Here is a 27,062-nt window from a genome sequence, read left to right as displayed (position 1 = left end):
CTCCATAGTAATGTTCTTCGCTGCTTCCATCAGAGATTGGTCTAAACCCGATAAAGGACACCGAACTGCTGGTTTCGGGCCGACGTAGGCTTTGGGTCGTTGGATCACCGCGTTCTAGGGAAGATTTGAACAGCGACCGGGACAGGAGGATGGAAGTCGAAGCACCAGAAGCCTAAGCTCTAAGGTTGTGTTAAGATATTGCAAGCTTTCGTGCTGATAGTGATGTATGCTGCAGGCCATCTTCTCCGTGTATTCCAGCTAGACAAGCGTCCACGTGTGGGCTTGACGTTCCACGTGATCGGCAGAACGGGGCACAGCCTCGCTTCTAGCGTCCTTCCCTCCACCTACTACTACTGTAGACTCAGCCCTGCGAAGCTCATGTGGTAAATGATGTGCACAATTTGTGGCATTGCGAGATCCTGTGCGCAGTATGTATGCGCTCGATTACTTCCTAATGCGTGTTGGTCGTTTTGTTGATCCAAAGGTGGGGGATGCCTTATCCGAGTAAACGAACACGACGAACTAGATTGGGTAGTGGTCGGACGCTGGACGCCTGGTTGCTGATGGGTTGGGGCTGGGGCGGTCACGTTTGTGGGATTAGTGTTGTGCGCTTAAGGATGCGACTGGATGTCTCGCTTGGTTAGAACGGAATGAGGGTAGGTGTTGTGACGGTAGTGGGTGCTGTTGTTGCTGTGTATGGGGGGCCTGATGACAGTGCTGTGTACGGGTAAGGCAGATTCTGTGGCTGGTAGTGTGGTAAGGTGAGCATGATGGGTACTGTGGGTGGTATATAGGGTCGAGGGTTCCGTGGGAGGATAAGGGCATATCATCATCACGAACAAACTTTCGACATATCCACGCTATCTTCTCTAACAGAGAACCCACACGCATCTTCGTACTTCACTTAGCTTCGAACACACATACCTTTGGATATCAACACCACCCAAGGCCACGCTTGACAAAGTCATACGATCACATATTCACATCCCGCAATCTACAAACCTTCCCACCGACAACACAAACCAACACAAACCAACACTCACCAAAATGGGCTGCGGAATGTCCAAATCACCCTCCGAATACCCGCCCCCGATGCGGCAAACAAAGGTCTCGAAGCGCAACAAGCGGCATTACGGCGGTGGTAGCGACACGGGAGGCGCATACGCATACACAGCAGGATACGGAGGCGGAGGTGGCTTCTTTAGTGGAGGAGATGGTGGAGGTTGCAGCGGTGGAGATGGCGGCGGTGGTGGAAGTGGAGGAGGTGATGGAGGCGGTGGTGGTGGTGGAGGTTGCTAGGGGATTGAAGGGGATTGAAGGGGATAGGGATTGGCGTTTTGGATATACCATTTGAGGGTTTTGGGCGGGTGTATTGTTGGGTTTGGATGGCTTTAGATGAAATCCCTATAAATCATGAACTTTTTGGATATGTCTTGGTGTGCAATTTACGTATGCGATGTTCATAAGTTTGGATTTGTCTTTGTGAATCGCCTGCATTGTCTGTGAATCTTGAAGCGGATGCATATGGATGCAAGCCCTGGGACTTTGTGTTCTCCATACGGAAGCCTAGAATCGGCTGATCTTTGCGGTAAGTATGTTGAGGTTTCGGCCCTTCGCTGTTCGAACCTGCCTAATTCTGTGCGGCTGAAGCATGCTTTAGGACCTTGGAAGGATTGCCAAGTCAGCTGAGGCATGCGTTTACGAAAGCGACGTGCCTTAAAACATACAAGAGTTCTATCTTTCCCGATTTCTGTAAAATAGGTCGGTACTACTGCAACGATCAGGTGCTATCGCAGGCGACTCGATTCGTTAGCATCTTGGGCAAGTGACGATGACGTCAGACTGGTCTGAGCTCATAGAGCACATGGTAGAAGCTTTTGCCCGAGGGGTAGAGGAATCTCGGGCTGCATCATCGCCGGCGCGTGCGGGTGTGATCTCGGATCATCTCCAAGCTTCTCCTGATGAGCGATACCGCGTCGAATCCGACACAAACGACACAAAACAGCCTCCCACAAACGGAGGAGACCAGGAAACCCCATCATGCATCATATGCCACCATTTCGCCAACGGCGTGGAAACCAGCACGCCAACGGCAGACTTCCTTGTTTCTGCTGGCGAATGTCAGGGATGTTCAATCATCTTGCAGGCTCTTGATGCCGTCACCGATATTCGACGGCCGGAATTCACGACTATCGATATTAGGCGCAAAGAGGCGGTTGACCATTGGCACCTTTTTGACCCCCAGAATGTCTTAAATGTGGCCTGCAAGCAGGAGGGTGAATCATATGGCGGTGGGGTGCTGTTTGGCCGGAAGTATGTTGATAACAGGCCGAATGATTACCAGATCTACACTCCGGTTGGTAAGTTCTTTACAGCTAGTCAAGCTTCTTTCTATCAGCCTAAGTCACCTTTAAAGGAATGAGGAATGAGGGAGTGTTTGAAAATGAGGCTAACAGCCTAACAGATGCTGGAGAAGACTCTGCTATTCCATGGCTCGGTATACGCAATAGTGAAAACGACAAGTACCGAGAGCTATTAAGCAATCTCGAAGATCGTTTGAGTCAAGCGCGCAGCTGGTTCGAGCAATGCAAGGCTGATCATTCGCTGTGTGCACCAGACAAGGGTGAATGGCCACGTCGTGTCCTCGATCTCGCAACTGATCCTATCCGCCTTGTGGATAGCGCATCGATTGCATCAGCCTCAGCACAACAGCAGGAAGGTTATGCTTGTCTCAGTTACGCATGGGGCACGACCGGCTCCCTCAAGACGCTGAAAAGTAATCTCGAGACCCATATGCAAGGCATCGATATTTCGACACTCCCTCGCACCCTCGCCGATGCCATCCACGTGTGCAAGGCTTTTGGCTTGCGATACCTATGGGTAAAGCAACCAATGCATGAACTGTATCTATCCCAGAAGCTGACCTCATACAACAGATTGATGCGCTATGCATAGTACAAGATGATATACAAGACTGGACGGACCAAATTCCACGCATGAAGTCCATCTACCCAGGAGCCGAGCTGGTCATCTCAGCACAGAGTGCATCCAGCGTCCAGGAAGGATTTCTGTCCCTCAGCCCTGCCGCGAATGCACCCCTCAAACGTATTGAGGTACCCTTTCACATGCCAGACGGCACGTCTCGTACAGTTCAACTCTCCATTCGCGAGCGAGAGGAACAATACTGGAGCAACCCAGCACATCATTCGTCGCGCCCCAATATAGAAGATGTCGACATCGACGAACTTCTCACGCCCCTCGCTACCCGCGCATGGGTGTTTCAAGAGAGCTTCCTAGCGCGCAGAATACTATATGCTACACCATCTGAACTAGCCTGGCAGTGTAGCCAGCACGAGAGATGCGAGTGTCGGAAGGAGGCAAATGAAAACGCCGTTCGATATATCGGCGAAGACGACCATTTCTTCAACGTGCGTACTCTTGGTCAACTACTCCGTGTAGAAGACTCCCGCGCGACCGACCAACCCAATTTCAACCATTCGAAACTATGGGCCGAGATTGTAAAGCGGTACTCGGAAAAAAGACTGACCAAATGGACTGATCGCTTAGCCGCAATACAAGGCGTAGTGGGAGCGTTGCAGCAAGCCATACCTGACAAGTTCCCGGAGGAAGATTACCTCTTCGGGCTCTGGAAATTGCAGCTAGAAAAGTGGCTGTTGTGGCTTCGTCCCCATCGGAAGCAGCCTGGCGACTCAGAGGCAGTTGCTACACTGAGGAAGATGGCGCCATCTTGGTCCTGGACGACGACTATTGGAAATATCATGTACTATGAGTTTATCTTTGATCCGGAAGTCGTAACTTACACACGAGTCGTGAACTGGAAGCACAAGGAGCCTGATAGCTCTGAGACAGAGGTATTTGGAGCGGGCAAGTGTGAGTTGACGCTCCTTGGCTTTTGCCTCCCGGTCCGGTCACCGTTATCAGGTCACGAAGATGAAATGGAGTTGGGCTCGTATAACCCTTTCCTCATCCCCGAACGCTATGCATCCTCTGATGCCATCGGCCCCGCAGTCATCGACATGATACCAGACGACCCGACGGACACAACCGTGTTGTCCCGCGTCACACATTTCGCGCCTTTAGTAGGCATCCCGCAAGTGTTCGGCGACAATCCAATGTTGCGTTGCCAGGGCTTGTTTCTGGAAAAAATAGCTGGCCCAGAAGATGAGGGAGGGCCGAGTACTTGGGAAGTTGATGGTATCACTCTCAAGGTCGAGGGTACGTTCAAGAGAGTGGGATTTGGCTATGATGATTGCAGCTATATGCATCTTGGCTGGGATGATATCGAGGACCAACAGAGCGAGCTTCGTGTATTTAAGCTTATTTGATATAGGACAAGGCGTAGGCGGGCGGTGACACTGTGTGTGGATGTGATCAATGAAACCAGGAGATGTTTAAGCCTATCGTGTCATTTCTGCACCCGAAATGCAAAGCTTCTCGAGTCAAACTGCGATCTCGTTGACCTATTATGTCATTGTTCTTACACAAGACGCTGAGGAAACGTCATTGGCAACATAGCGACACTAGCAAGGCTCTACTTGAGCCAAACACGCAGATGTTGATGTCACGTCCTGAAGAAGGAAATGGTATAGACGGGCTAGATGAATACGAAAGCGTCTGGATAAGTCAACTGCTGCCTCATATGACTCTCAGATAGCTACGGCGTACAATGGCATGATACCCTGAAAGCGACACGATGGTTCGTCGCGAACTATCCCATTCTACTTGTAGCCTCAAGTTCGAATAAACCCCCGATATCCAGCAGCCTGTACTTTCTTACTCCTCAGACAGATCATCCAGCCTATCGTCTTCTCCTTTCTTAGCCTATACAACTTCTTTCGTAACGCTGTTCTTCTTTGCCTTCTTAATCAGTCGTGAAGAAGGCAAGACATGAGACGGTGTATCATCCTCCGTTTCACTCAACTTCCGCTTCTGAACTACGAGCTGTGCGCGTCCATGTCGAACCTGCTGAGCAACACCAGTCAATCGGGCGTCTCGTTCATCTACCGTGGTCGGCTTGAAACGGTCGACAGGCTCAGGGGAAATTCTAGCAATCTCGCTCAACCCCTTGCGCTTCCGGTTCCGAGCTACCTTCTCTTCTGCAATCTGCTTCGGGGTTTTACGCTTCCTTGTAGAAGGAGATGAGCCTGAGACTGAAGCTGAAGAAGACTTGTTGCGACCTTCCGATACATCGTTGTTGACAGGCTTTGCGGCGCCGCTGCTTTGACGGGGCTTCTGAGCTCGCAGCAACGATTTCTCAGCCAGCTCTCTGCGCCGCTCAGCCGCATTAAGGCTCTCGCGAAGCGCTTCTTTTTCATCGACAAACTTGCTCTCCTTGCCACGGTGAATCTGAGAGTACATGTTGCATAGCTCGCGTGTCAAGCGCTGCTTCGCCGGAGGTCGTCGACACGATATTCCGCGGTCGAAGTCTCGGCTCACTCGCTCATTGTCTAGTCGAGTGAATTTCTTGATTATCCTCATCGCCAAGGCATCAGCCATCTTAGTGACATCTACGCCAGCGCAATGTTGATGCTCTGCCCAAGGTGAGGGCTCCTCGTATTTTTCAATGTTCAGAATCCATGAGCCTTTTCGATTGTCGGGGTCGTCCATGTTCCAGTCTAGAAATAACTCCAAGTGTTTACACAATGGTACTGAAGAGTATTGGTCCCGTTTGGATTGCAGATGGTTGGTATTATTGACTGCGAATGGATGGCGCTCGAGGAGGGGGTCCTCCGGGTGGTACTGGTCGTTCTCTCGTGGGGCCTTCTGAGCACGACTCGATCCGATCGCACCAGGTATACTGGCCTGCATCCGTGACCTTGGAGTATCCGCCCGTACATCTGATCCTTCTGATCTTTTCCCTTCTGCTGTGTTTGACCTCTTCCTGTCTTCCGTGACCATATCGCGACAGGTCCTAGCCTGAGCCATAATATTTTGAAATGAAGTCTTGGGACGAGTCTCCCGAACGATAGGCTTTTCATCCTCATCCTCATATTCGTACGCTAGCTCTTGAAGATTCCTCATGCCTGTGATGTAGAGGTGCTGACCATTAGATGTTTTTGGCATCTTGGCGAGACGATGTGTGTTATAGCGGGTATGTATTTTGCGATGTGCCAGACAGTTGGCTTGTGCGATGTTGAAAATATGGATGGTGTACAGGTTAAGCTAGGTGGTGTACATGGCGCGGCTAAGAACGACTCGAGCTGCGGAGCGCACAACAATAAGAAGGTGAAGAGGCGTATAAGTGAACCTGTGCACAAGGCGGGGGTCCGGCGCATTGAGACAATACCATTGTAGAGTCAAGTTGTATTGACGGGCCTGACTCGGTTTCACCTTCACTTTAGGCGGTCGCGCGTCGCTGTAACAATCGGCAGCAGTCGGTGAAACAATGCTATTTTCATCGATCGGAAAGCTGTCGCGATGATTGGACAGAGACATGGAGGCAAAATCGAAGTCAGAGAGAACTCGCGTGGTTCAATAGACTTGAGAGCGATTTAAATCTTCACGATGGCGTAGCTGAACGAAATCGAGGTGAGAGAGACTACCGGGGCCCACGACGGCGTAGCTGAACGAAATCGAGGTGAGAGTGAGACTATGGGGGCTCAACAGACTTGAGGGAAAAGTAAGCGCTCACCAGGGCGTGGTTGAACAAGGTTGAAAAGAATGTCTAGATATCATGTTGTCAATACTGGAGAATGAATATCAGGTTCGCAAGCAGCTAAAGTCTAAGCTGTAACTCCCTGCTTAGCCTTCAAGTACTCTGTCAAGTACTGCTTCCGGTACTGGTTCTCGTCCGTCTCCTTCCCCCTGTTCAGCGGCGTCCACTTCGGGTCCTCCTTGAACAGTCGCATAGCCTTGATGTACTGAAAACGCATGTTAGCACTATCAACTTCCATGTTTTCCGAATTTTCTAATTCACTCACATTCTGCTCATCAGTAGTGAACCGATGGTAAATCCCCGGCGGCAGAATAATCAAATCACCCTTCTCAAGCCAGATCCGCACCCAGTCATCGCCCTCGCTCCTGACATCAAAGTAGCCCGCGCCATCAAGGATGTAACGGATCTCCTCATCTTCGTGTAGGTGCTCGGAGAAGAATGACTTGACCTTTTCTTCGTAGATGTCGCCCATCTTTTCTGGGCTGACGATGATCTCATCCCGGTTCTTGTAGTTACGCGATGTAGCAATAGGTTCCACGCCCGAGACTTCCGGTACGCTGTGGTAGATGACACCGAGCTTTTCTAGGTAGTCTGGGTCGACTGAGCGGCCGGAGTCATGGGGTTGGCGTTGGTCGCCCTGTGGAGGTTAGGCCATGTGGATGTGGAGACTGCAAATCGAACACTTACAGGGAGGTTGTCAAACCAGTATGCCTTCATTTTGCAGTATATAGTATCTTTTGGCTGTAGGTTTCGCGAGTAAGGTATCACAGCAACGTGTTGTGGAGGTTGACTTTGCCGTTGGGTATGAAGGAAATAATTTGACATGCCCAAAAGCACGTGGCGAATGGCGTCATCGGGATTACCCAGCGGGGGTAAGCTAGTCAACCGCCTGAGCGCGACATTCACCACAACCGCCACAAGCATGGAACCTGTAGAGTTAGCTGCTGGCGATGAATTCGTACTCGTAGTGCTGTTTGTACATGTAGACTCATCTTTCAAAATTGCTACGGCTCTTGTGAGAGGCATAGTACAGCACGCCTTTTCGCAACAGATCAATAACACATCGCACCAGAAAGCGAACAGATGCTCCTTGCGCTATCGGTCTGATTGATTGAACGAATGATGTCTCGCAGCGTTTTGATTCTCGTGCTAGCTGGGCATACGCAGTTCGTTTGGACACAATCCTTCTCTTCCAAGTAGTTCGTTTGCATGTTGAGCATTCCAAGCAATTGACGACGCGCCTGCTGCACTGCCAGATTATTGCAGCTTTGCAAGCATACATACAATCTTCGTGCTTCCACGCGCATCCCCGTCATCTCAGCTCAATGCCTCTTCCAGGTATTCGGCGTCGCTTACACTTCAGCCGAGCTAACATGCGGGGATTATCAGTCCCAGTCCAGATCCTCGTCTTCTTGCTGCTGAGCCCTGGCGTTCTGCAATCTCCGCCTCTCATCCTCTTCGTTGACCTTGTTTCTCGCAAGAACGTTGGCACGAATCAAACGCGCCTCCAGATCGCGAGTGGTGAAGCTTTGCTCAGTGTGGCCGAGTCCCTCAAAGCCAATAATGCGATCAGCTCCGATACCATCGATGAAAGCAATGACGCAGGGCAGAACTTGGACTCCTAGGCGTGTGACTAGGAAAGGGCAGTTCTCCACGTTGATCTTGAGGAAGCGGGCCTCGTAGTGAGATAATGCAAGTGACTGGATCGTTGTTAGACAATGCCTTTTGTAGCAGTGTTCGTTCTTACCTCGAGATGTGTGTCCATGATACGACACCGGTTGAAGTCGGGCTTGAAAAAGTGAACAACACACAATTGCGTGCTTGTGGTGATATCCATCAACGCCTTCTCGTCCTTGATTTCTGTGTATCTGCCATGCTCGTTCTCTTTCAGCCGCCGTGCCTTGTCATACTCGTGATGTAATTGCTGGAGTCGTTGCTCGCGGAAAGCATCTAATTCCTCGTCGTCTTCCAGAGACGCAATAAGCGCATCTTCGTCTGAGTCGTCGTCGCGCGCAGCACGATCAACGAGGGAGGCGACTTTGGGATCTAAGGCGGACATTTTTCTGGTTTTGTCTGGGGTGGCTTGTCGAAGGATCAGGGGAAAGAGTACAGGACTCGATAAGGAAAGTCACGTGGCGATAGGCTGCCGGAACGAACAACGCGCGTTTACATACGCTGCTCGGTAGCGTGCGTGAATTGGCCTGACCGTCTAGAGCTTACGCTACGCGCTGCAGTGAGGGCTAGCAGTGAAAAATAGAACACAGCTCGTAAAGGCGGCAGGGTGGTGCTGACAGGAAGTTGCTCGTATTCGAAGGCGGCCTAGCGGCGTGTGAAATTACCACTACCAACAGCAGAGCAACTCCAGGCCAGGGGAGAGGCAGCGCTGAGACCCACCCACTTCGCGTCCCTGCGCATCTCTCTTGCGACGCCCGTCTCCTTCCTTCTGGTCCCACACTCCTGTCTTTTCTTCTTCACTCGACCGCCCCTCCTTCCACGTCGCACACCCGCCGCCACACACCTGTCCTCTCCCCGGACATTCCCGTCTCGCTGCCGCATACCACAACTCTCCACACGCGAGCGTATAGACCCCCTCTCCACCACCATGTCCGACGACAAGAAGAGCGACGACTACAGGGTCGATATGCCCTCCGGCAAGGAGTTCCGCGCGGCGTCGCCGCCTACTCGATCCGCGGGCTCAAGCCGCGCGGGAGGTGTAGCCATCACAGAGAACCCAATTGCTGCGGTTCTGGCATACTGTGGATCTTCTATTATGATGACCGTAACGAACAAATACGTCCTTTCTGGCGTCGACTTCAACCTCAACTTTTTCCTACTCTGCGTACAGGTATGATCGTCCCAGAATGCTACAGACCGCCATTCTAACGCATTGCAGTCTGTCGTCTGTGTAGCAGCCATTTCGATATGTAAAGCCCTTGGTATCATCAACTACCGCGACTTTAACAGCGACGAGGCAAAGAAGTGTAGGTCCAATCTACCATCGACCATACGGCAACATGCTAACATCGTCAGGGTTCCCCATCTCCGTCCTCCTCATCGGCATGATCTACACCAGTACCTGGGCGCTCAAGTACCTTTCGATTCCCGTCTACACCATCTTCAAGAACTTGACCATCATCCTGATCGCATACGGAGAGGTGCTCTGGTTCGGCGGTGCAGTTACACCAATGGCGCTCTTCTCTTTCGGACTGATGGTCCTCAGTTCCGTCATTGCGGCCTGGGCAGACATCCAGCACGCTTTGTCGAGCATGGGTCACGCTGCAGAGAAGACCACTGAGGCCATGTCGACTCTGCACGCCGGATACCTCTGGATGATGTTCAACTGCTTTTGCTCGGCAACCTATGTTCTGTGCATGCGCAAGCGCATCAAGCTCACCAACTTCAAGGACTTTGACAGTAAGTTTATCCAACACCGAAACCAAATGGAGCAATTGCTAATTTCGAACAGCCATGTACTACAACAACCTCCTCACCATCCCGATCCTGCTCGTCGCCTCCATCCTCGTCGAAGACTGGTCCTCCGCCAACGTCGCAAAGAACTTCCCCGTCGAACAGCGCAACACCGTCATCATGGTCATGATCATCTCCGGTCTTTCCACAGTCTTCATCTCCTACACATCCGCCTGGGCCGTCCGTGTCACCTCTTCGACAACCTACTCCATGGTCGGTGCTCTGAACAAGCTGCCCATCGCGCTCAGCGGTCTCGTATTCTTCGATGCGCCCGTCACCTTCGGCAGCTGCTCCGCCATCTTCGTCGGCTTCGTCAGTGGTCTCGTTTACGCCCTTGCCAAGGTCCGCCAAAACAGCAAGCCCAAGACCGTCCTTCCTACAACCAACATCCCGCTCAGCGCTAGCAGCCGCAGCATGCAGGACAGCCTGAAGTCATAGGAGAGTAGTCGTAGGCCAAATTTTTCAACGACAACAACGGGCATGAAGGCAAATGACTCTCGTTCCTGTGTTTCTCCATGGCATTGTCGCATTGTATTGTATACGAACGAATGTCCCTTTTTTTCACTTCGCCTTTGGGTCCCTAGGGAGGTTCTCTTTCTCAAGGTCAACTTTTTTGTACCTCTCATGCCTTGGAGCATCTTACCCATACTATTCAGAGTCTTAGAACGATGTTTGGCGTTTTCGGATCGAAGCAGTGCGGATCCTGCGGTCCGGCTGGGGTGGTGGAGTATGTGGAGCGAATGGATGTACTAGCATTTTGTTCAACTACCTTTTATATTTTCGAGTTGTCCTTAATCATTGCGTGTTGTTCTTTCTTCATCCAAGGTCATTTCAACCGGAAACAAACTGTTGTTGTTACACATCTCGTACTCTCCCTCCACCCCCAATCTCAATCTTAACATCCACCTCCCCCCTCTCATTCAACACAAACCTCCCTTGCTCCATAATCTGACTAACAAGAACGCAACCGGCTTCCAGCCACGCGCCCCTCATCTTGACATACACCATAGTCCCGTCACTCCAATTCGACTCCGGCAAAAGCTGCTCAACAACATCGCGAAACGGCATATCTCCTGCTACATTCACCCTTAGGGTTTCATTCCCATCCCTACTTCTCATCTGCACGCGCAGACGCGTAAGCAAGGGCGGTAAGATGAGTATCTCGTCTTTACCCAATTTCTGCGCCGCCCTGGGCGTGACTTTGGCGTGGAAAGGGCGGAATAATGAGGTTGTGTTTGTTGAGGGGGGTGGTGGGGAGGGGGAAGGAGGAGGTTGGCCTTGGTTTCTCCCTGGGCGAAACTGGGGTGGGATATTTGCGTGGGGGTCGCCGGATGGCATCATGTAGTATGGGCGTATTTCGTCTGGGGTGTCATGTTCGGAGGGGCTGGGCGAGATGTCGGAGTAGTGTGAGGGGCGGCGAGGGAGACGGCGGTGATGTTGAGGGGGTGGGGAGCGGTACTGTGGTTGGGGATGTTGACGCGGCGTATGGCGGTGCTGGCGAGGCGCGTCGTATGTATGTTGAGGGTGGTAAGCAGTCTGGTTTGGGGCTGCATAGCTTGGGTAGACGTATGCAGAGGGCATGGGGGTGCGGCGAGAGTAGTCGCGGCTGAAGGGAGATCCAAACATGTTGACGATGGGTAGTTGTTGGAGGGATGGTGAATGATAGATAGTGATAGTTTGGAGATGAAGAAAGATTGAATGTTTTAATGGGAGAAATGTTATGCTGACATTGGTATACCCTGTAGTTGGCTTGCAAGCATACAGCTTCCTTTCGCGTCATGTGTGGTTTGAGAGACGGGAGTATACATTCGTGTGACCAAACTCGGAATCGAGATACTCGTGATTGTCGCGCAAGCCGAATCCGCAAACACCACAGCGCGTGTCTGAGCATCAATTCAACACACATACACACGTGCTATGCGCGTTTGAGCATTGCGCTTTCGCTTCTGTTGAACCAGAGGACGTAGCTATGCGATATGCACCAACGCGTCTTGGATGCACATCGTGTACCGTTCGATCGGAGAATGCGATGGGCTTTTCTTGTCGCTCACTGGCATCAATTGAGTGTTGCTACATACCGCAAAGGACAAATGAAATCCATGACCTCAACACCGATCCTCTCGCGCCTGACTAAAGAGAGTTAACACCGTATCCTAACATCCTGTACTTCAGCAGAAAGATGAGCTGTCCCCGTCAAGAGGACGGCAGAATGTGTAGTAAAGCCAAACAAAGAGCGTGCTTATCCATACATGTGACAGACGTTTGACCGCTTGTTAGGCCATAGTTGGCTTGCGAAATGGTCCGTCTTGCCACGATGATGGCGCGTGCGCGTACTGCCCAGAGAACCAGCCACCTATACCTCGCCAGCCTTTGCGGCACCGCCCTTCTTCTTTTGCTCCACCTTGAGTAGCAATGCGCGGTTGATGTGCGGCAAGACACCTCCGAAAGCAATGGTAGCGCGGATGAGTGTGTCGAGTTCCTCGTCACCTCTGATGGCGAGCTGGAGATGGCGTGGCGTGATGCGCTTGACCTTCAAGTCCTTGGCAGCGTTGCCTGCGAGTTCGAGAACTTCGGCGGTCAAGTATTCGAGAACGGCGGTCAGGTAGATGCTGGCTTTGGCGCCGATGCGCGTCTTCTGTCGCGTGAGGTTTCGGAGATGGCGCTTTATGCGACCGCAAGGGAACTGTAGTGAAGATGGCACGTTAGCGCGTGGTTTCTTTGTGCTGCACGCGAAGCATTGCGCGGGGTGCAATGGTGATGACGCGTATTGGGCAGCTACTCACTTGAAGGCCGGCTTTGGCGGAGTGCGACTTGGGAGTCTTGACTTGCGCATCGCCCTTTCCTCCTGTCTTGCCACCTGTCTTTCCTGCGCATCCTGTTAGCTCTCGAGGCCCTTCGGAGCGCGACGCAAAGTCAGCGCGTACCTTTACCACCGCCAGCCATCTCGGGTGATTTATTTGGGCTAAATGTCGGTGTCGATGGAATCAATAAAGATGCGCGACCGTGATGCCGGGGGTTCGAAGCGGATTCGAGGTGGTGGTGTTTGGCGAGAGGTGGGGTGAATGTGGTCAGGTCTTGCTGGGAAGAGGTTCTACTGTTGTGACAAGGTTACGTTCTTGTACCAATCGGGAAGGCTCCACTTGGCATGTACAAGGTAAGGCACCATTCCAGTCCCCGACCGTGCGACGGCATGCATGAAGATCGTCGGTAATACTGTGAGATACTAGTTACTCTGATCTAATGATTTTGTCGCATTTTCGATGCCTCATGGAATGCTGGACGGTAAGGTGGTGGGGGCGGGTGCACCAGACGTAGCTGTGTCGTTGCCACCCAACGAGGGTGCCGAGGAATAGTTGCCGAGTATGATGTCTGAGTGACTGATGCTTGAACCTAAGAGTAAGACATGATGGAAATTGAACATACTACCGTTCTTGGCCGCCTAGTCAATGGTCGTGCGCTCAGGCAAAGCGGCGGCTTTTCGACCACAAGATCTGGAAGTGACAGTACATAGGATTATTCCAGATCTGAAGAACTACCCAGAAGATATTGAATCTGTGATAATGGTCAGTAAAATGTTGGAGAACCTGAAGTGTGATTAGGAAGCACGGCGCGATGAGGGGCGGCAGTGATCGATTACGGCTCTGAGATAACCATCCAACGACCTGACAAGAGTGTACACGATTCGCTCGAATACTTGAAAAGGGTGATCTGTCAGGCGATACGGGCTCGGTCGACTGGCAGCAAGTGGTATTGCAGACAGGATTGGGAGACAGTGACGTAGCAAGAGTGAAGACGGAGAAGATGACGGTTGAGAAGACAAGACGGGGGAATTACTTACAGTGGAGGTATCATAAGCCAGATCACTACCCAGTGGCTGCTCGTCAGTACTGATGGTAAGTTTGATGGGAATATAAGCTCATCGCTTGTACGTATGGCTTCCAAGGTTGGAAGCGATATGAAATCTCAGCCCACCTCCGCGCGAAGGCTGTAGGTCTGAGTCCGATCCCAAGATACTGTGGTCGGTACGGGTAAGCTTGAGATAGTTTCAAGTGTGCACCGCAAAAGTGGTTGGAGTAGCAAAGTGATGGACAGTTGCTCACTGCTCCCGCATCCAGTCGTGATGGCCCGTGCGTCAAGGTCCCGCCCTAGCGCTACGTCTGCATGGCTCCCTCCCCTGTGCGACAACATGTGTAGATGCTGCCGCAGCCGTGACGAGACCAGCTACTGCGCGTGCGCATAATCCCCACTGCCCGTCTTTTTACAGCCTCAATCACTATCCGCGTCTCTGCCTGTGTCCGGTGCCCCAGGGTCCGAGCTCTGGAGCCAGATTCCGACACGTCGACCGCGCTGTTGCCGACCCCCGACGCCGCATGCCAACCCGCACTGGACGCTCTCTACGCACCCACGATCGCCGCGACGACGCTCTAACATACCTCTGTCATGGCCTGGCAGTCGCCCTCGGCCATGAACGGCGGCGGTGCCAACGGAGGGGGTGACGGCAATGCGCCCGCCGGCACAGAGTACACATTGCAGGGTATGCGCTTCCCCTGGACATGCCGTAGAGCTGGCGGGGAGACTGGCAGGCTGACCCCCTCACAGGTGTGATGCGATTTCTACAGCTGGAATGGCACAACCACGAGCGTGCACGGAATGCCTGGGACATCGAGCGCGCCGAGATGAAGGCCAAGATTGCAAAACAGGAGGGCGAGGTGCGGAGTGCGAAGAAGCTCAACGACCAGCTGAACAAGCACATTCGCATGCTGGAACAGGCCCTCACCAACGAGAGGAAGAAGAAGAGCGAGGCAGCAGGAGGTGACGCCGAGGCCACAACAGACGACAAGAATGACCCCAAGGGCAAGAAGAGTGGCAGGAACTCGACGAAGCGTGCGTATACGTTACTGCTAGATTACATTTCGGGCGCTTACTAACCTGGTGAAGCTCAAAACAAGAAACACAACTCCTTCCTCGACGTTGACTCGGAGTTCCTCGACCGTGCAGAGGCCGACCGCGAGAATCTACGAGAGAAGTCGAAGCTCTACCTCACGAAATGCGTCGAAGAGATCACGTACCTCCTTACACCACCCCCGCAAGCCCCGCAACAACAGCAGAACATGCAGCCGCTCGCAAACGGCAACGGCTACATGAACCATGGCGAGGCCTCGATGGAAGATATCTACCTCCAACAACATCGCCAGAGGCTGCAGTCGCAACTCCCAACCATGCCAGGCACATCGATGCCTACCCACCAGCCTCCCAACGTACCAGTCCCCTCCGAACTACAGAGCTTGGCCAACCAGCACCAAATCCACCACGCACCGCAGATGGCACGAGAGCCTTCACAGCAACAACCACTTCCGTCCAACGCTGCCATGGCTCAGGAGCTTCTCGCTGGACATCAACGCCAGGTCCAGAACCAGCAGCACTTCTCCTCGGTGCCCGAAGAGCAGGTTGAAAAGGTCACTCATGCTTTCGACAACGAAGGCCGTCAAATACCGATACGTGGAGATGACGCCTCGGATGCAAGCCAGGCTGCCAACCAAGACAAGGATACAGATGACTGGATCTTCGACCCGGCATCGGAAACAGCTCAGGATGGCCCACCAAGGCGGCCTGACACCGAGGAGTTTCCATCAGCGGATAGCATCCCAGCAAAATCACCACCACGACCAGTCAAGAGGGCCAGCAAAGACCATGTTAGGCGATTGAGCAACGACCAGAAAGCACAGCAAGCCGTAGCTCAGTCAGCAGCAAAGAACGACCCGCAAAGTTTCAAAGTTCGATTCGCACTCCGCGGTCACCTTGATGTAGTGCGGTCCGTCATTTTCACCGGGGGCGGCAGTCCTAGTGAACCCGAGATCTGTACCGCAGGAGACGATGGCATGATCAAGAGATGGATGATCCCCGCAAGTTACGCAAACCAGCACAGCATGAACAATGATCTCGACATCCAGCCGTTCTGGTCACATCGAGGACATGAAGGCACTGTGACATCATTGGCAGCCTGCCCCGCTTCTGCTCATTTCGCTACGGGCGGAAGAGTCTCTGGCGATGGCTGGATATTCTCTGGTGGTCAAGACGCTACGATTCGCGTATGGGAACGAGGCCGAGTCGATCCCAAGGCCACCCTGGAAGGGCACACAGATGCTGTCTGGACTGTATGCGTTCTTCCGACCAACTGTGCTAATCTCTTTGGCGCGGATAGTAGCAAGTATGGAGGACCGGACCGCGTCATACTTGCTTCTGGGTCTGCTGACGGCACTATCAAAATCTGGGCTGTAAGTGCACCGCCTCAGCTGGTCTCACCGCAGACGGGATCTCGACGTGGTGTTGGTGGTAGCCGAAGACATTCCGTCACATCTGGCTCGCATCACCCATCCTCACCGCAGCCCAGCATTGCTACTACGACACCATTCCATCACACGTTGATACATACTATCGAGCGCGACACGCATCCTTCACCTACTTGTATCAGCCCGCTGTCACCCACTGGAGAGAACTTTGTTGTCTCATTCTCGGACGCATCTATATTGGTGTACGACACGAGGACCGGTGAGGAATTGATTGGTATGGCTAGCAATGAGTCATATGACGGCACTCCAGCGACTGGTATTACATCAGTCGTGACAAGTTCCCAATACCTTGAAGGCTCGTCACAAGAGGCGGGTCGCGGTGGTCCTGACGAGGAAGGTATACACGGCCCGACGGGATCTGCCAATGGCGGTCTCGAAGGGGTTGTAATCAGTGGGCACGAAGACCATCTCATCCGGTTCTTCGATGCCAACTCAGGTACGTTTTGCAATATCAAGAAATACATCCTCGCTAATCAAGAACAGGACAATGTACATACAGTATGCTTGCACACCCTGCAGCTATTTCTTCGTTGTCGCTCAGCAAAGACGGCCGGGAAGCCGTCTCCGCTGGCCACGACGCTTCCATTCGTTTTTGGTCCCTTGACAAGCGCATCTGCACACAGGAGATCACCGCGCATCGTATCATGCGTGGCGAAGGTGTGTGCAGCGTAGTTTGGAGTCAGGACGGTCGCCTTGTCGTCTCAGCAGGTGGCGACGGCATAGTGAAGGTATTTGCAAGGTAGTATCCTGCAGAGCCACCAACTACGACTTCTCCTCGCATTTCTGAGCCTCCGTTTCGCATGAACTATTGGCATTTTTAGCTGGACATACCCCTGGATTTTGATCGAAATGGGAAAGGGAAAGCATGATTGATGGGTATTCTGATGGTGGGATGGTAATTTTTCGTTACTTCTCAACGCGCCTTTGGTAGACAGGCATTCGCTGGCGCCGTGTGTTATGTTGACTCCGCTGCCTTGTATTATACAATTGGGATGATCGAGCTCAGCGGGAGATACGCAAGAGCCAGCAAGTCAGTAATCGACTTTCTCTAATATCTGGCAGCGTGATTATGTGCGTTTTGCCTGAACAAATGACCTGAGTTCAATACCTACCTAGGTAGGTATACATTGGCATGCAGCCGTGACGTATTGATGTCCTGGCCGCGGGGGATCTGTGCACAGAGGGCCCCCGTATTCTGGGCAGGCGCGAACATGGATGCCTAAGCTGAGTTCTGAGCTGAAGCACGCTTCTTTCGACCCCCACCATTTGCGATCGCTTGGAATGCTGCGTCTTCTCTTTCGCGCGCGTTGATTGTTTACCCTGGTGTCATTAGACACGCGTGGACATGTCTGGTATAATCGGTGCTGTATGTTCCTGCCATTTCTAAGCGCGTCAACAGGCTCCGGGAAACTTCCCAGGTTTATGGTACCAAGCTAATGCACCTACTACCACCATAGCTCGTCGCGCTGCCCCAGAGCATCCAGTCTGCAAAAGAACTTTACGACTTGCGCCTCAAGTACAAAGATGCCTCGGTTCTCATTACCGCGATATACTCCGAGTCCATGGTCATTGCAGCGTCATTGTCCCAAGTCCAAAGCCTCCTACAACATGACGCGCTACGGGAGAAGCCCCAGCTGCTCGAGACCTTCGATCGTGCGCTTACGGGGTGTCGAGTTGTATACGGGTGCCTAGAAGAGGAGGTACGGGACTTGAGAGTGAAGGCGGAGAACGATAACCTGAAGTTCAAAGACAAAGCGAAGTTTGTGTTCAAGGAAGAGACCTTCAAAGAGCTGCTCACCCAGATCCGTGGCCAGCAGTCAGCGCTCAGTTTGCTGATACAAGGATTGCAGATGGAGTCAATTGCGGATATCAAGAAGCTGGTTGAGGATAATAGTGTGACACTCGATCAGGTTGTAAAGCGGTCGAGGACTCTACGGCAGTCGCACCCGAGACTGAAGGTACCGGAGTCGTTGTTTGATCAGAAGAGTCTGAACGACAGCGAGGCCGATGTAGAGTCCATCGCGAAAGCTACGGAGTTCACGTTCGATGATGAGGTCGTCAACTCGAAAGCGTATCGTAGGGCTATGGCAATGGCCATGTCTACTTCACGCCACGAGATCGATGCGTCTGAGGAAACAGGAACTGGGGTACCAGAAGACAGTTCGATCGCTCTCGAGACGACGCCTCCCAGTGTACTGAAGTCGGAAACAGAGAGAGGACCATCCCCTCAGGCCACAACGACAAATGAACACGCAGATTTGTTCGATACCCTTGAGCGCGACATACTCTCCTTTATGCCGCAAACCTCATCCACGACACTTTGCTTGACTCCCAACCACACAGGGCCTAAGAACTCCTCTTCGCTACCGAATGATCCTTATGGCTCATTGACTCCGGCGCCACTGCGATCGTTTAGTGGAGACAGCGGAACGGAAGTTCCAGAAGCTGCGCCTCCGTTGCCTCCTCGCCGCCCAAGTGAGCAGCATGTCGCAACGCCCCAGATGCGCTCAGTATCTTCTGATGATAGCATGTTTTCCTCCATCGCACCATCGATTTTATCAAAAGCGTCCACGGGATCGTCTTACACCGTGTACGAAACTCCACCGTTAAGCCCCAATTCGACCGGCATACCTTCGCGAAAGCCCCTGCCCTTAATGCATAAGCCATCTTACAACGCTCAAGGTAACACCACGCGTGGTATGGACGAAGTTGCAGCAGCTGGGGCATCGTTGCCCTTGTACAATGTCGAAATGCACAGTATCTGGATGTCGCTGGCCGAAGCCGAGAGGAAGTTTATTGACCGCATAATGAGACTGAAGCGAATGTTCTACGATAACATCATAAAGCAATGGCCAGTCCTTGAGAAGCATATGGATGCTATCCTTATCGGCGAGCAACTTGCGACACTTCATCAGCAGTATCTGCTCCAGGCGATGGACCGTGATCTCGCTGGCAGTACTAACGCCCTCTGTAATCCATACATGATTGATATCTGGGTAGATAAGAGTCAACAACTGTATCGAGAATACTGTCGCAAGATGCCGCATGCGGCCTCCTCACTACGAACGACACAGAACTTGGACCCGAAGTTTACACCTTTCGTCAACACACTTGGTCTGAGTATCGCTTATTTTGGCAAGAGCTGGCAAGATTATTTGGAGCTTCCTCAGGTACAGATGCAGAGTTATATCGACAGTCTGCAAAGGCTTGTCAGCATCGCGGATTCCCTCAATGACCCGACAGCAAACCAGGAGGCTACACGTTTACGACGTGCTCTACAGGCCGTGACTTGGCTGAAAACATCCATCTCAACCTTACTAGATGAAGCTCAGGCTCGTGAAGATGTACAGAATCTCCAGAGGCGTATCCGCACAGATGCACTAACGTTTGCGCAACTACGCCTGCATGAGCCGGCCCGTCGCGTTATTCACCAAGGCGGTATGGCAATGAAGTTCAAGAGCCAGGGACCTTGGGTTCCAGTACACGCCATGTTGCTCGACAACTACTTCATATGGGGTAAAGCTAAGAAGAGCAAAGGCGATGAGGTTCTGATAACGGACCCACCTATCGCGGTCGCCGACATGGAACTGTCCCTTCCCACAGACGCATACCAGTTTCAGAAGGCTACCATGCTCGACCAGATAGCAAGGGGCTCAGTCGTGTAAGTCTGGTGTCTGTCCATGACGTTGCTGAGCTGACTGATCACTAGATACATCATCACAATCAACAACAAAGCCCAGCCAGGCAAACCCAGTCTGCTAGGCCTGTACGGCTTCCCGGAAAGGAGAGACTGGTTTGACCATTTCACTGCAGCTGGGACTAAGTTCCAGAGGTGAATTACGTCGTTGTTCTGGGCTCTCAGATACCTGGTCATGGCTCAGGGCCGTTCGCGGCCATTGAGGGGATAGACCTCATGATCGATCCGCTGTCGGTAAGGGTCACTGTCGCTGGTGCACGTACAGTGTGGTATAGGGTAACAAGTCCGACCTACGCCTGCCTGTTGATCAGCAGGCTCACTCGAGGGTTGAGTTGTCGTGCCGACCCCGCTCACTTAGGCAATATCCCGCGGACTCTCGACGTGAGTCACTGTCGCTGGTGCATGCACAGAGTGGTATAGTCGAACAAACCTGACGCAGGCTTTATCTGGTGATCAGAAGACTCCCCCGAGGGCGTAGCCGTTCGTGCTGACCCCGCACGCAGGGGCAATGCTGAACGGACTCTCAACGAGCTACAGCACTCAGTTCTGGCGCTTCACTACACCGTACACGACAACCACTGTGCCTTATAAGCCGTGCGCCAACCGTCCCCCGCCACACACACCTGGCGCCCTTTCTGGCTATATACACCAATTGCGAACATGTCAGATATGCAAGAAGACGAGCCTATTGACGCGCGCCATCCTCCTATCCCGGACGGGCTCTCTCCAGATAGCGTCGTCGGAATCATTACAGTTCACGACCCCAAAGCTTTCTACGCAAACCACAACACAGCCTATAGGAAGTCGCGTTTGAGGTCTCCACGAGCCGGTGGCGAGTGGTCCTTAGACGGCTGCCATGTGTTTCTTCATCTTGTCCAAGGTCAACCCTGCTACACCATAGGCCTGTCCAACCTCGAGAGCCCGAAGCCTCCGGCTTGCGATGTGTACCTCCCTGACGATGGGGCCGACCTGCTTCTGTTCGGAATCGTACCGGTTTGGAAGAACAACAGCTGGCGATTGCAGTCCGCTTCTGAGACTATCACGGAGGTTAACGGTGCGCCCATTCAGTTCAGCGATCCGCATGCACAAAACCAGTTTCCGCAAGCGATCTATCTGCGGCAGAACTTAGTCAACCACGTCTTCGTCAATGGCTTGCGAGTCGACATCTTCATGTTAAAGGCAGTACGAGAACTCTACGCGAAGGATGCATTCTTGCCTTCAGAGCTGCATCCCCAGCTACAAGACGTCACTGATCGCCCCGAAGCTTGGGCACGGAATCGCTATCTGCCGCTCTCTGAACAAGTGTCCGCGAACACCTGCCGGGTTCTCGAACGCTTCACAGGCAAGATCGAGACAGCGAAATTCTTCCGCCATGTGGGAAATCGCCGCGAACTTCGGGATGCTGAGTTTCTCAAGTTCGGCAAGGCTAAAGTCGATGTATCTGTCGTTCGTTACTTGCAGTCGCTCGACATTAACCACATCCCCGCTGTCATTACCGAGACGCATGAGGGCTTCAAGGCATACGCGGCTCTCGAAGAGGACATCAAGAAGCAACATCCGCGCGTGCGCTTCACAATCGCTTCGAAACTCCTGCGACGACTGTTCTCAGCCCTCGCCTTCCTGCATTTCCACAAGATCATTCACGGAAACGTCACCAAAGAGGGTGTCTTACTCCGCCTAGGGAACTACAAGCCCGGAGCTGTGCTCTTAGTCGACTATACAAGGGCAACGTCGTTTCCTGCTGGCATACCTGAACCTCTGGAGAAGATGATCGAGGACGGTCGCGCCGCGATGGAGATTGTCGAGAGCTGCTGCGATATCTGGCAACTGCGGAAGGCACCACCGAAAGATGCCTTCGGCGAAGCCTTCATGGCGAAGAAGACCGAGGTTGCTCGCCAAGAATCCGCTCTCATGGAGCGCGTCGTCGCCGACTTCTTCGGACCGAAAGGCGAGTCGCGAGAGTCTGAAAGGGGCAAGAAGATGCTCAACTTGGTGCAAAACAAACAAGACGCCTGGTATTCTGCTCGAAACGCCCAGATTCACAATGCGACCCGCCGTGAGGTAGGGCTATGCCGCTCTGATATGATCAAAAAGATGCAGCATGACTGGTCGCTCCTGCATCCATTTCCAAAGATCGGCGAAGAGCAGCATATGATATTGACTCTGGGGCATCCATACCTAGACGGCCTGGCCACGAAACTCTACCACAATCAATGGGACCTGCCGCCGCGGGATGTGTGCACCAAGATCCAAGAACTTACCGGCGAGGTGGAAGAACCCTGGCAGACCTTCGGAGTCAAGCGAACAGTGCCATTGACACAGGTCGAAGGTGGCTTCGAAGAGCGTTGCTTCCTGCACTGGCTAGCGAGCTGTTGCGAAGCCTACCCAGAGTGGCGTCACGCGATTGTTGAGGAATACGAGCGCCTCGTCGCACCCCAGCACGGAGTAATTGTGTTTGCAGATATTAAGAAGCTTCGAGGTGCTCTTGTGGGTCTAGGTACCATGCCGGAGGTACTACACGCCACGTTCGCGCGTTTGACTAGTGAGATCAAGACCCAGCCTACTACAAACATCGAAGAGGTGCACAAGGTCTGGTATCACCTGCCCTCACGAATGTTCAATCTGACCCAACTACATCGCCTGGCAACTCCTGGCCGCCTTGTCGCCTGCATCAATGAGGGCGACACAGATTGTCATGACTGGGTAGAGGTACGCGGAGAGCCCAAGCTAGAGGGTCATTACATTACCCTGTCCTTGTTGTCGGACTTTGCAAAGCAACTAGGACTGATAGCCGAGGACTACCGTCAAACGCAAGACTTCCCTCCGTATGATCCAGCAGACTTCAGCCGGGTCATACAGCGCGTCGTCCTTGCTCACACTGGTCTTCTTCCCTGGGCATCTGTCACTCGCAAGGGCGCCCAGTTCAACTTCCATGCACCCGCGATTGTCCACGACTACGAGAGTGCTGGTGCATTTCTATCTACTTATTTCGGCGGTATGAAGATGTTGCCCACGATGCCACACGGTAGTGAGTCCTATGAGCGCTCTGGTCACTGGTCAAGCTTCAAGACTGGAAGGGAAATCGATGAGGCAATGGAAGTGGACAAGCGGCCTATTCTGCCTGCGAAGGGTCAGTTGAAAAAGTCGGCATCGCAATCGGTGAAGTCGCTTCAAATTTTGTCGCCGTATGTTGATCGTGCTCGCCTCTCTCAGACGCTGGAGACTCGCAAGCGTGCTCGTGCTAGGGCTCGACCTCTAGGTAAACGCGATGCAGACAACGAAGTATCGGGCACAGCCATACAGGCCGCGAAGCGTCCACATCTTCTTCCCGGTATCCAAGACTCCCATCAGCCCCATGCACCACCAGCAGAGCAGCCCCGGCCTACAATCTCGTTGACGGACCGTGATCTGGACAAAACCATTGCCAACCTGGAACGCCAATTCTCATCTGATGAACCGCTCCCTCAAATCTCACACGTGCCAGACACGTCATTCTTCACACGAAACAACGGAGTAAACACCAACGTCCTTTCCAGCCCGCCTGCTGTCTCCGCAATTGAACAGGGAACATTCACTGTTGTATCCAACGAGGACATCAACCTCGACGACGACTACAAGCAAGCAGAAGAGTGGCTGAAGCATGCGGAGGAAGACGATGCGCCTCGAGATTCCGGTATCTTCGGTCTCAATTTCCACCACACCTTCCGTCAGCAGGGTGATGGACTGGATGCTGAAGGAGACGAGTCAGGTGATGAAGATGGTGGTGGAGCGACGCCGGTTGCCAGTGACAAGGCGAAACAGAAGGACTCGCCGGCACCCAAGCTCAAAGACAAGAGCGCGTTTACAGCCGGCTTCAACGCGATGACGGCAATGCGAGGTATGAGCAATGCACAGGCAGTGTCGCAGTCCTTTCCCATGTTCCAATCGGCGCCCAAGCAGAGCAGTCCTCCTTTCGCTCGACCAGCTTTCCTGGCTACCCTCCGTGCCGAGTCTGGAGCTCACCGTCGCAACGATATCTCCATTTCGGATCTCGCCAACGTGAGTTTCAGGGTTGATCCTGCGCGCTCAGATCCTCCGCCACCGGCAATGGGTGTGGTGGATTCTGAGCAATCGCCGCCGCCGTCAGCCCAGCCACAGCGTGTGGATGAGTCGTTTGGATCTAACGTTTCTGGTCCGAATTGGAGGATGACGGGAGAATGCAAGGATAGTGAGGAAGAAGAGGAAGAAGATGGAGAACTGAGAGACTTCCAACCAGGAGAGCGGCTTAGTCAGGGTGGTTCACCAGCCATGCAACCGAGAGAGCCTCTTAGTCAGAATGAGCCGCCAGCCACGGAACTAGGAGTTCACGTTAATCAAGACGAAGATCTGCCAGCCACGCAGCCAGGACGAGATAACTCCAGTCAGTACGACGCTCTACAAGACGCACAGCCAGGAGAGTCGGTCGTTCTGCATGGACTGCCAGATACCCAACCAGGAGGTCAGGTCAATAGCCCAGGACAGCGTCCCGATCAAGGCGATGATCCATGGAGCCAGCCGCCTGTAGGGTGGGATGGTCGGAGTCCCTACTCGTCGTTCTATCCACCACCATGGAAACGATAGAATGAAAACAGGACAGCAGAAGGAGGACATGGGTACATGAGTTCACGGCAAGAGGATAGCGATTACATGTAGGATATAGAGGTCATAGTAGCATCATGTGTTCGAGCGGCAGCTCGATACATGTCAATTGGCCTTACGAAGTTATGAAGGAATGATAGCAGATACCCAGGGTGTAGTGCAATACGTTGAAACCCAAGCCTTCTTCTTATGCTATCGTGACGTGTCGCGTGCTCATGACATGCCAGAATAGGTGGTGTTCGAGAGCTCGATCCTGTAGACCCTGACTAGTCAGGTATCGATAGGCCTTATGCGGTTTTGTATCATTTGTCATCGTCTGTAGTCATGCGACCAAGGTTGTCGTTGACGAATGGTATAGCGATCGCGCGATGGGTGGGTAGGGCCTGTAGCAGCGTTACGGAAGATAGCCTACACAGTTAGCAGCACATCGTTGTACGTTCCGAGCTGTCGCAACAACCCCATCTCCACGACATCACGCCAATGCACCCAATGACTTTGAACATGTATGATTGATCTTGTCAGGAATCTTGATTGAAGAAAAGTGCCATTGTTATATGGACTTTCAGGACATCAACATTCACACCGTCGCACCCAGCCCGAACAAGTTGCCGTTGTGTATGGGAAAGACTGTGCATGTGTGTCTCCCCAAAGATAACTGAATTGTTCTCGAATCTGACTTCCGTGCCCGGTATAATATTGCGCCTGAGGTGATCCATCAACTACCATTGCCTTATTTTTCGACCGCTTTCATTCCCGTTCTCGCCAAAAAATGGGGTGTCGGAAGAGCTTATATCGAAGAAGGGTACAGCATGACGCGGACGGAGGCACCGAAGGACTTGGGAGGCAGGTTGTTCTTGAACTTGGCGCGGACGACGCCAGAGTTGCCGTGGGGGCGGGTGACCTTGCCCTGTTGTTTGGGTTAGCTTTTTTGTCTTTTTTGGTGGAATACGGGCGGTGGGATGGGATTTCGTACCCAGATGACACGGATCTTGGAGCCTTGGATCGCCCGTTGTGCGCGGTAGACGTAGGCTACCCTCTTGCCAGCGTCTGTCGTCGGTACGTTAGCTATCAAAATTCGAGCGTCGGGGGGGACACGCGGAGCGCGGAGACGTACACCACTGAGCTGCCTTGACATCGTCGACGCCCTCAAGCTTGAGCAGAGAGGTTCCGGGGTTGGTGTTCCTCTGCGGTTCATCGTCAGAAGGGGAGCGTCAATACGCGAATTCGGTGCGCACAAACCTTGCCGCGCTGGTAGCTGATGTGCTTGCCCTTGACGTAAAGGCGGTGGGACTTGTTGTCGGCAGACATGGCGAATTTTTTGGGCGGCCTCGGGGGGGTGAAGGGGACGTCTGGGTCGGGGTTGATGCTGTCGTTAGTACAGAGAAGTCGTCGTTGCCAAAGAGAAAGACGAATTGCTTCATGTCCAGTGGGGCGTTCTCGCTTACTAGCGCCACACCAGCCACAGCTTGTGTGGCGTAACGCTGCCGTTGCGTTGCCGCAGGCAGTCGCGAAGAACACCAAACTACAATTTTGGAATGTAGGTTTTGGGATTAATGAGTCTACCGAATATCAATTGGGTGTCATGGATGCACATTGAGGTTTTGATAGCAAAGACGCTGCGTTGCACGCAGGTCGGAATATGGATGTGTCTGCACTTCCTCACTGGCATCATCACCATTCTTTGACAGTAGAAGCAGTCAGACGACTGGCAATACCTTTGGACGAAATGCGCTCGAATTCACGTCTTCAACGTGGTCACAGTATGTAGGGTCATGGTGAAGGCACAACTCCTTCCGACGTTCCGCGGCAACGCTTATGCTCGTCCCAGCCCCCTCTTGCTTGTTCGGGCTTTCTCTTGCAGCGGATGTGTAAGCATGGCAGTTCACTATCAGTCTAGCAATCCGCCTGGGCATGTTCCATCGTCTGACTGACCAGCCTTCGCGTGTCGCACGTCGCCCTGAGGACCATGCGTCATCGGTCCGGCCAGGCCAGGTGTGGTTCACTCATCATGTCACGGCCTGGGAGAACCCAAATAGCCAACGGCAAAATTCTCACGTCGCCATCACGTCTCCCGCGCTCACACGTCACGTACAGTCCATTGTTGGGAAGCCAGCACGCCAACATGGCTGCAAGTCTTCAATTGCGACGGGCCCCACCAGGGAGCTAGCTTACCAGTGCTGGCCGCTCGGTATACTCAAAGAGGGGCCGGAGGATTTGACAGACCCAAGTACCAGCCCGCGACACTGAGACGGCC

At 53.0% G+C, this 27,062-nt stretch overlaps 10 protein-coding genes across 10 annotated transcripts; 5 read left to right on the top strand and 5 right to left on the bottom strand.

Annotated features, from left to right (window-relative positions):
* Positions 1-1,047: 1,047 nt before the first annotated feature.
* Positions 1,048-4,346, top strand: J4E79_010916 (uncharacterized protein; the record flags this gene model as incomplete). Its single annotated transcript, XM_049359747.1, has 4 exons — positions 1,048-1,291; positions 1,842-2,360; positions 2,465-2,880; positions 2,937-4,346. The coding sequence occupies 4 exons, from the start codon at positions 1,048-1,050 to the stop codon at positions 4,344-4,346; spliced, it is 2,589 nt and encodes an 862-aa protein (XP_049205846.1).
* Positions 4,347-4,842: 496 nt separating this feature from the next.
* On the bottom strand, positions 4,843-6,084 carry J4E79_010915 (uncharacterized protein; the record flags this gene model as incomplete). The annotated part of the gene is made up of 1 exon (XM_049359746.1): positions 4,843-6,084. The coding sequence occupies one exon, from the start codon at positions 6,082-6,084 to the stop codon at positions 4,843-4,845; it is 1,242 nt and encodes a 413-aa protein (XP_049205845.1).
* A 659-nt stretch (positions 6,085-6,743) lies between these two features.
* ADI1 (1,2-dihydroxy-3-keto-5-methylthiopentene dioxygenase) lies at positions 6,744-7,393 on the bottom strand (the record flags this gene model as incomplete). The annotated part of the gene is made up of 3 exons (XM_049359745.1): positions 6,744-6,881; positions 6,942-7,313; positions 7,364-7,393. 3 exons carry the CDS (start codon positions 7,391-7,393, stop codon positions 6,744-6,746), a joined length of 540 nt encoding a protein of 179 aa, XP_049205844.1.
* Positions 7,394-8,061: 668 nt separating this feature from the next.
* Positions 8,062-8,735, bottom strand: J4E79_010913 (uncharacterized protein; the record flags this gene model as incomplete). The annotated part of the gene is made up of 2 exons (XM_049359744.1): positions 8,062-8,376; positions 8,424-8,735. 2 exons carry the CDS (start codon positions 8,733-8,735, stop codon positions 8,062-8,064), a joined length of 627 nt encoding a protein of 208 aa, XP_049205843.1.
* Positions 8,736-9,278: 543 nt separating this feature from the next.
* On the top strand, positions 9,279-10,582 carry VRG4 (GDP-mannose transporter into the lumen of the Golgi; the record flags this gene model as incomplete). The annotated part of the gene is made up of 4 exons (XM_049359743.1): positions 9,279-9,521; positions 9,570-9,657; positions 9,707-10,090; positions 10,143-10,582. The coding sequence occupies 4 exons, from the start codon at positions 9,279-9,281 to the stop codon at positions 10,580-10,582; spliced, it is 1,155 nt and encodes a 384-aa protein (XP_049205842.1).
* A 1,915-nt stretch (positions 10,583-12,497) lies between these two features.
* Positions 12,498-13,087, bottom strand: HTZ1 (histone H2A.Z; the record flags this gene model as incomplete). Its single annotated transcript, XM_049359742.1, has 3 exons — positions 12,498-12,827; positions 12,928-13,010; positions 13,069-13,087. 3 exons carry the CDS (start codon positions 13,085-13,087, stop codon positions 12,498-12,500), a joined length of 432 nt encoding a protein of 143 aa, XP_049205841.1.
* A 1,497-nt stretch (positions 13,088-14,584) lies between these two features.
* Positions 14,585-17,237, top strand: J4E79_010910 (uncharacterized protein; the record flags this gene model as incomplete). The annotated part of the gene is made up of 4 exons (XM_049359741.1): positions 14,585-14,678; positions 14,744-15,028; positions 15,083-16,930; positions 17,014-17,237. 4 exons carry the CDS (start codon positions 14,585-14,587, stop codon positions 17,235-17,237), a joined length of 2,451 nt encoding a protein of 816 aa, XP_049205840.1.
* Positions 17,238-17,839: 602 nt separating this feature from the next.
* On the top strand, positions 17,840-20,330 carry J4E79_010909 (uncharacterized protein; the record flags this gene model as incomplete). The annotated part of the gene is made up of 3 exons (XM_049359740.1): positions 17,840-17,860; positions 17,952-20,155; positions 20,204-20,330. 3 exons carry the CDS (start codon positions 17,840-17,842, stop codon positions 20,328-20,330), a joined length of 2,352 nt encoding a protein of 783 aa, XP_049205839.1.
* Positions 20,331-20,851: 521 nt separating this feature from the next.
* On the top strand, positions 20,852-24,790 carry J4E79_010908 (uncharacterized protein; the record flags this gene model as incomplete). The annotated part of the gene is made up of 1 exon (XM_049359739.1): positions 20,852-24,790. The coding sequence occupies one exon, from the start codon at positions 20,852-20,854 to the stop codon at positions 24,788-24,790; it is 3,939 nt and encodes a 1,312-aa protein (XP_049205838.1).
* Positions 24,791-25,595: 805 nt separating this feature from the next.
* On the bottom strand, positions 25,596-26,116 carry RPL33B (60S ribosomal protein L33B; the record flags this gene model as incomplete). Its single annotated transcript, XM_049359738.1, has 4 exons — positions 25,596-25,715; positions 25,782-25,855; positions 25,923-25,992; positions 26,048-26,116. 4 exons carry the CDS (start codon positions 26,114-26,116, stop codon positions 25,596-25,598), a joined length of 333 nt encoding a protein of 110 aa, XP_049205837.1.
* Positions 26,117-27,062: the final 946 nt, after the last annotated feature.

The sequence above is a fragment of the Alternaria viburni genome (genome assembly GCF_023758015.1).
Source record: "Alternaria viburni strain BMP 2772 chromosome Unknown scaffold_34, whole genome shotgun sequence".
NCBI classification, from domain to species: domain Eukaryota; kingdom Fungi; phylum Ascomycota; class Dothideomycetes; order Pleosporales; family Pleosporaceae; genus Alternaria; species Alternaria viburni.
The sequence above is the reverse complement of the archived record's forward strand: the minus strand, read 5'-3'. Positions and strand labels throughout refer to the sequence as shown.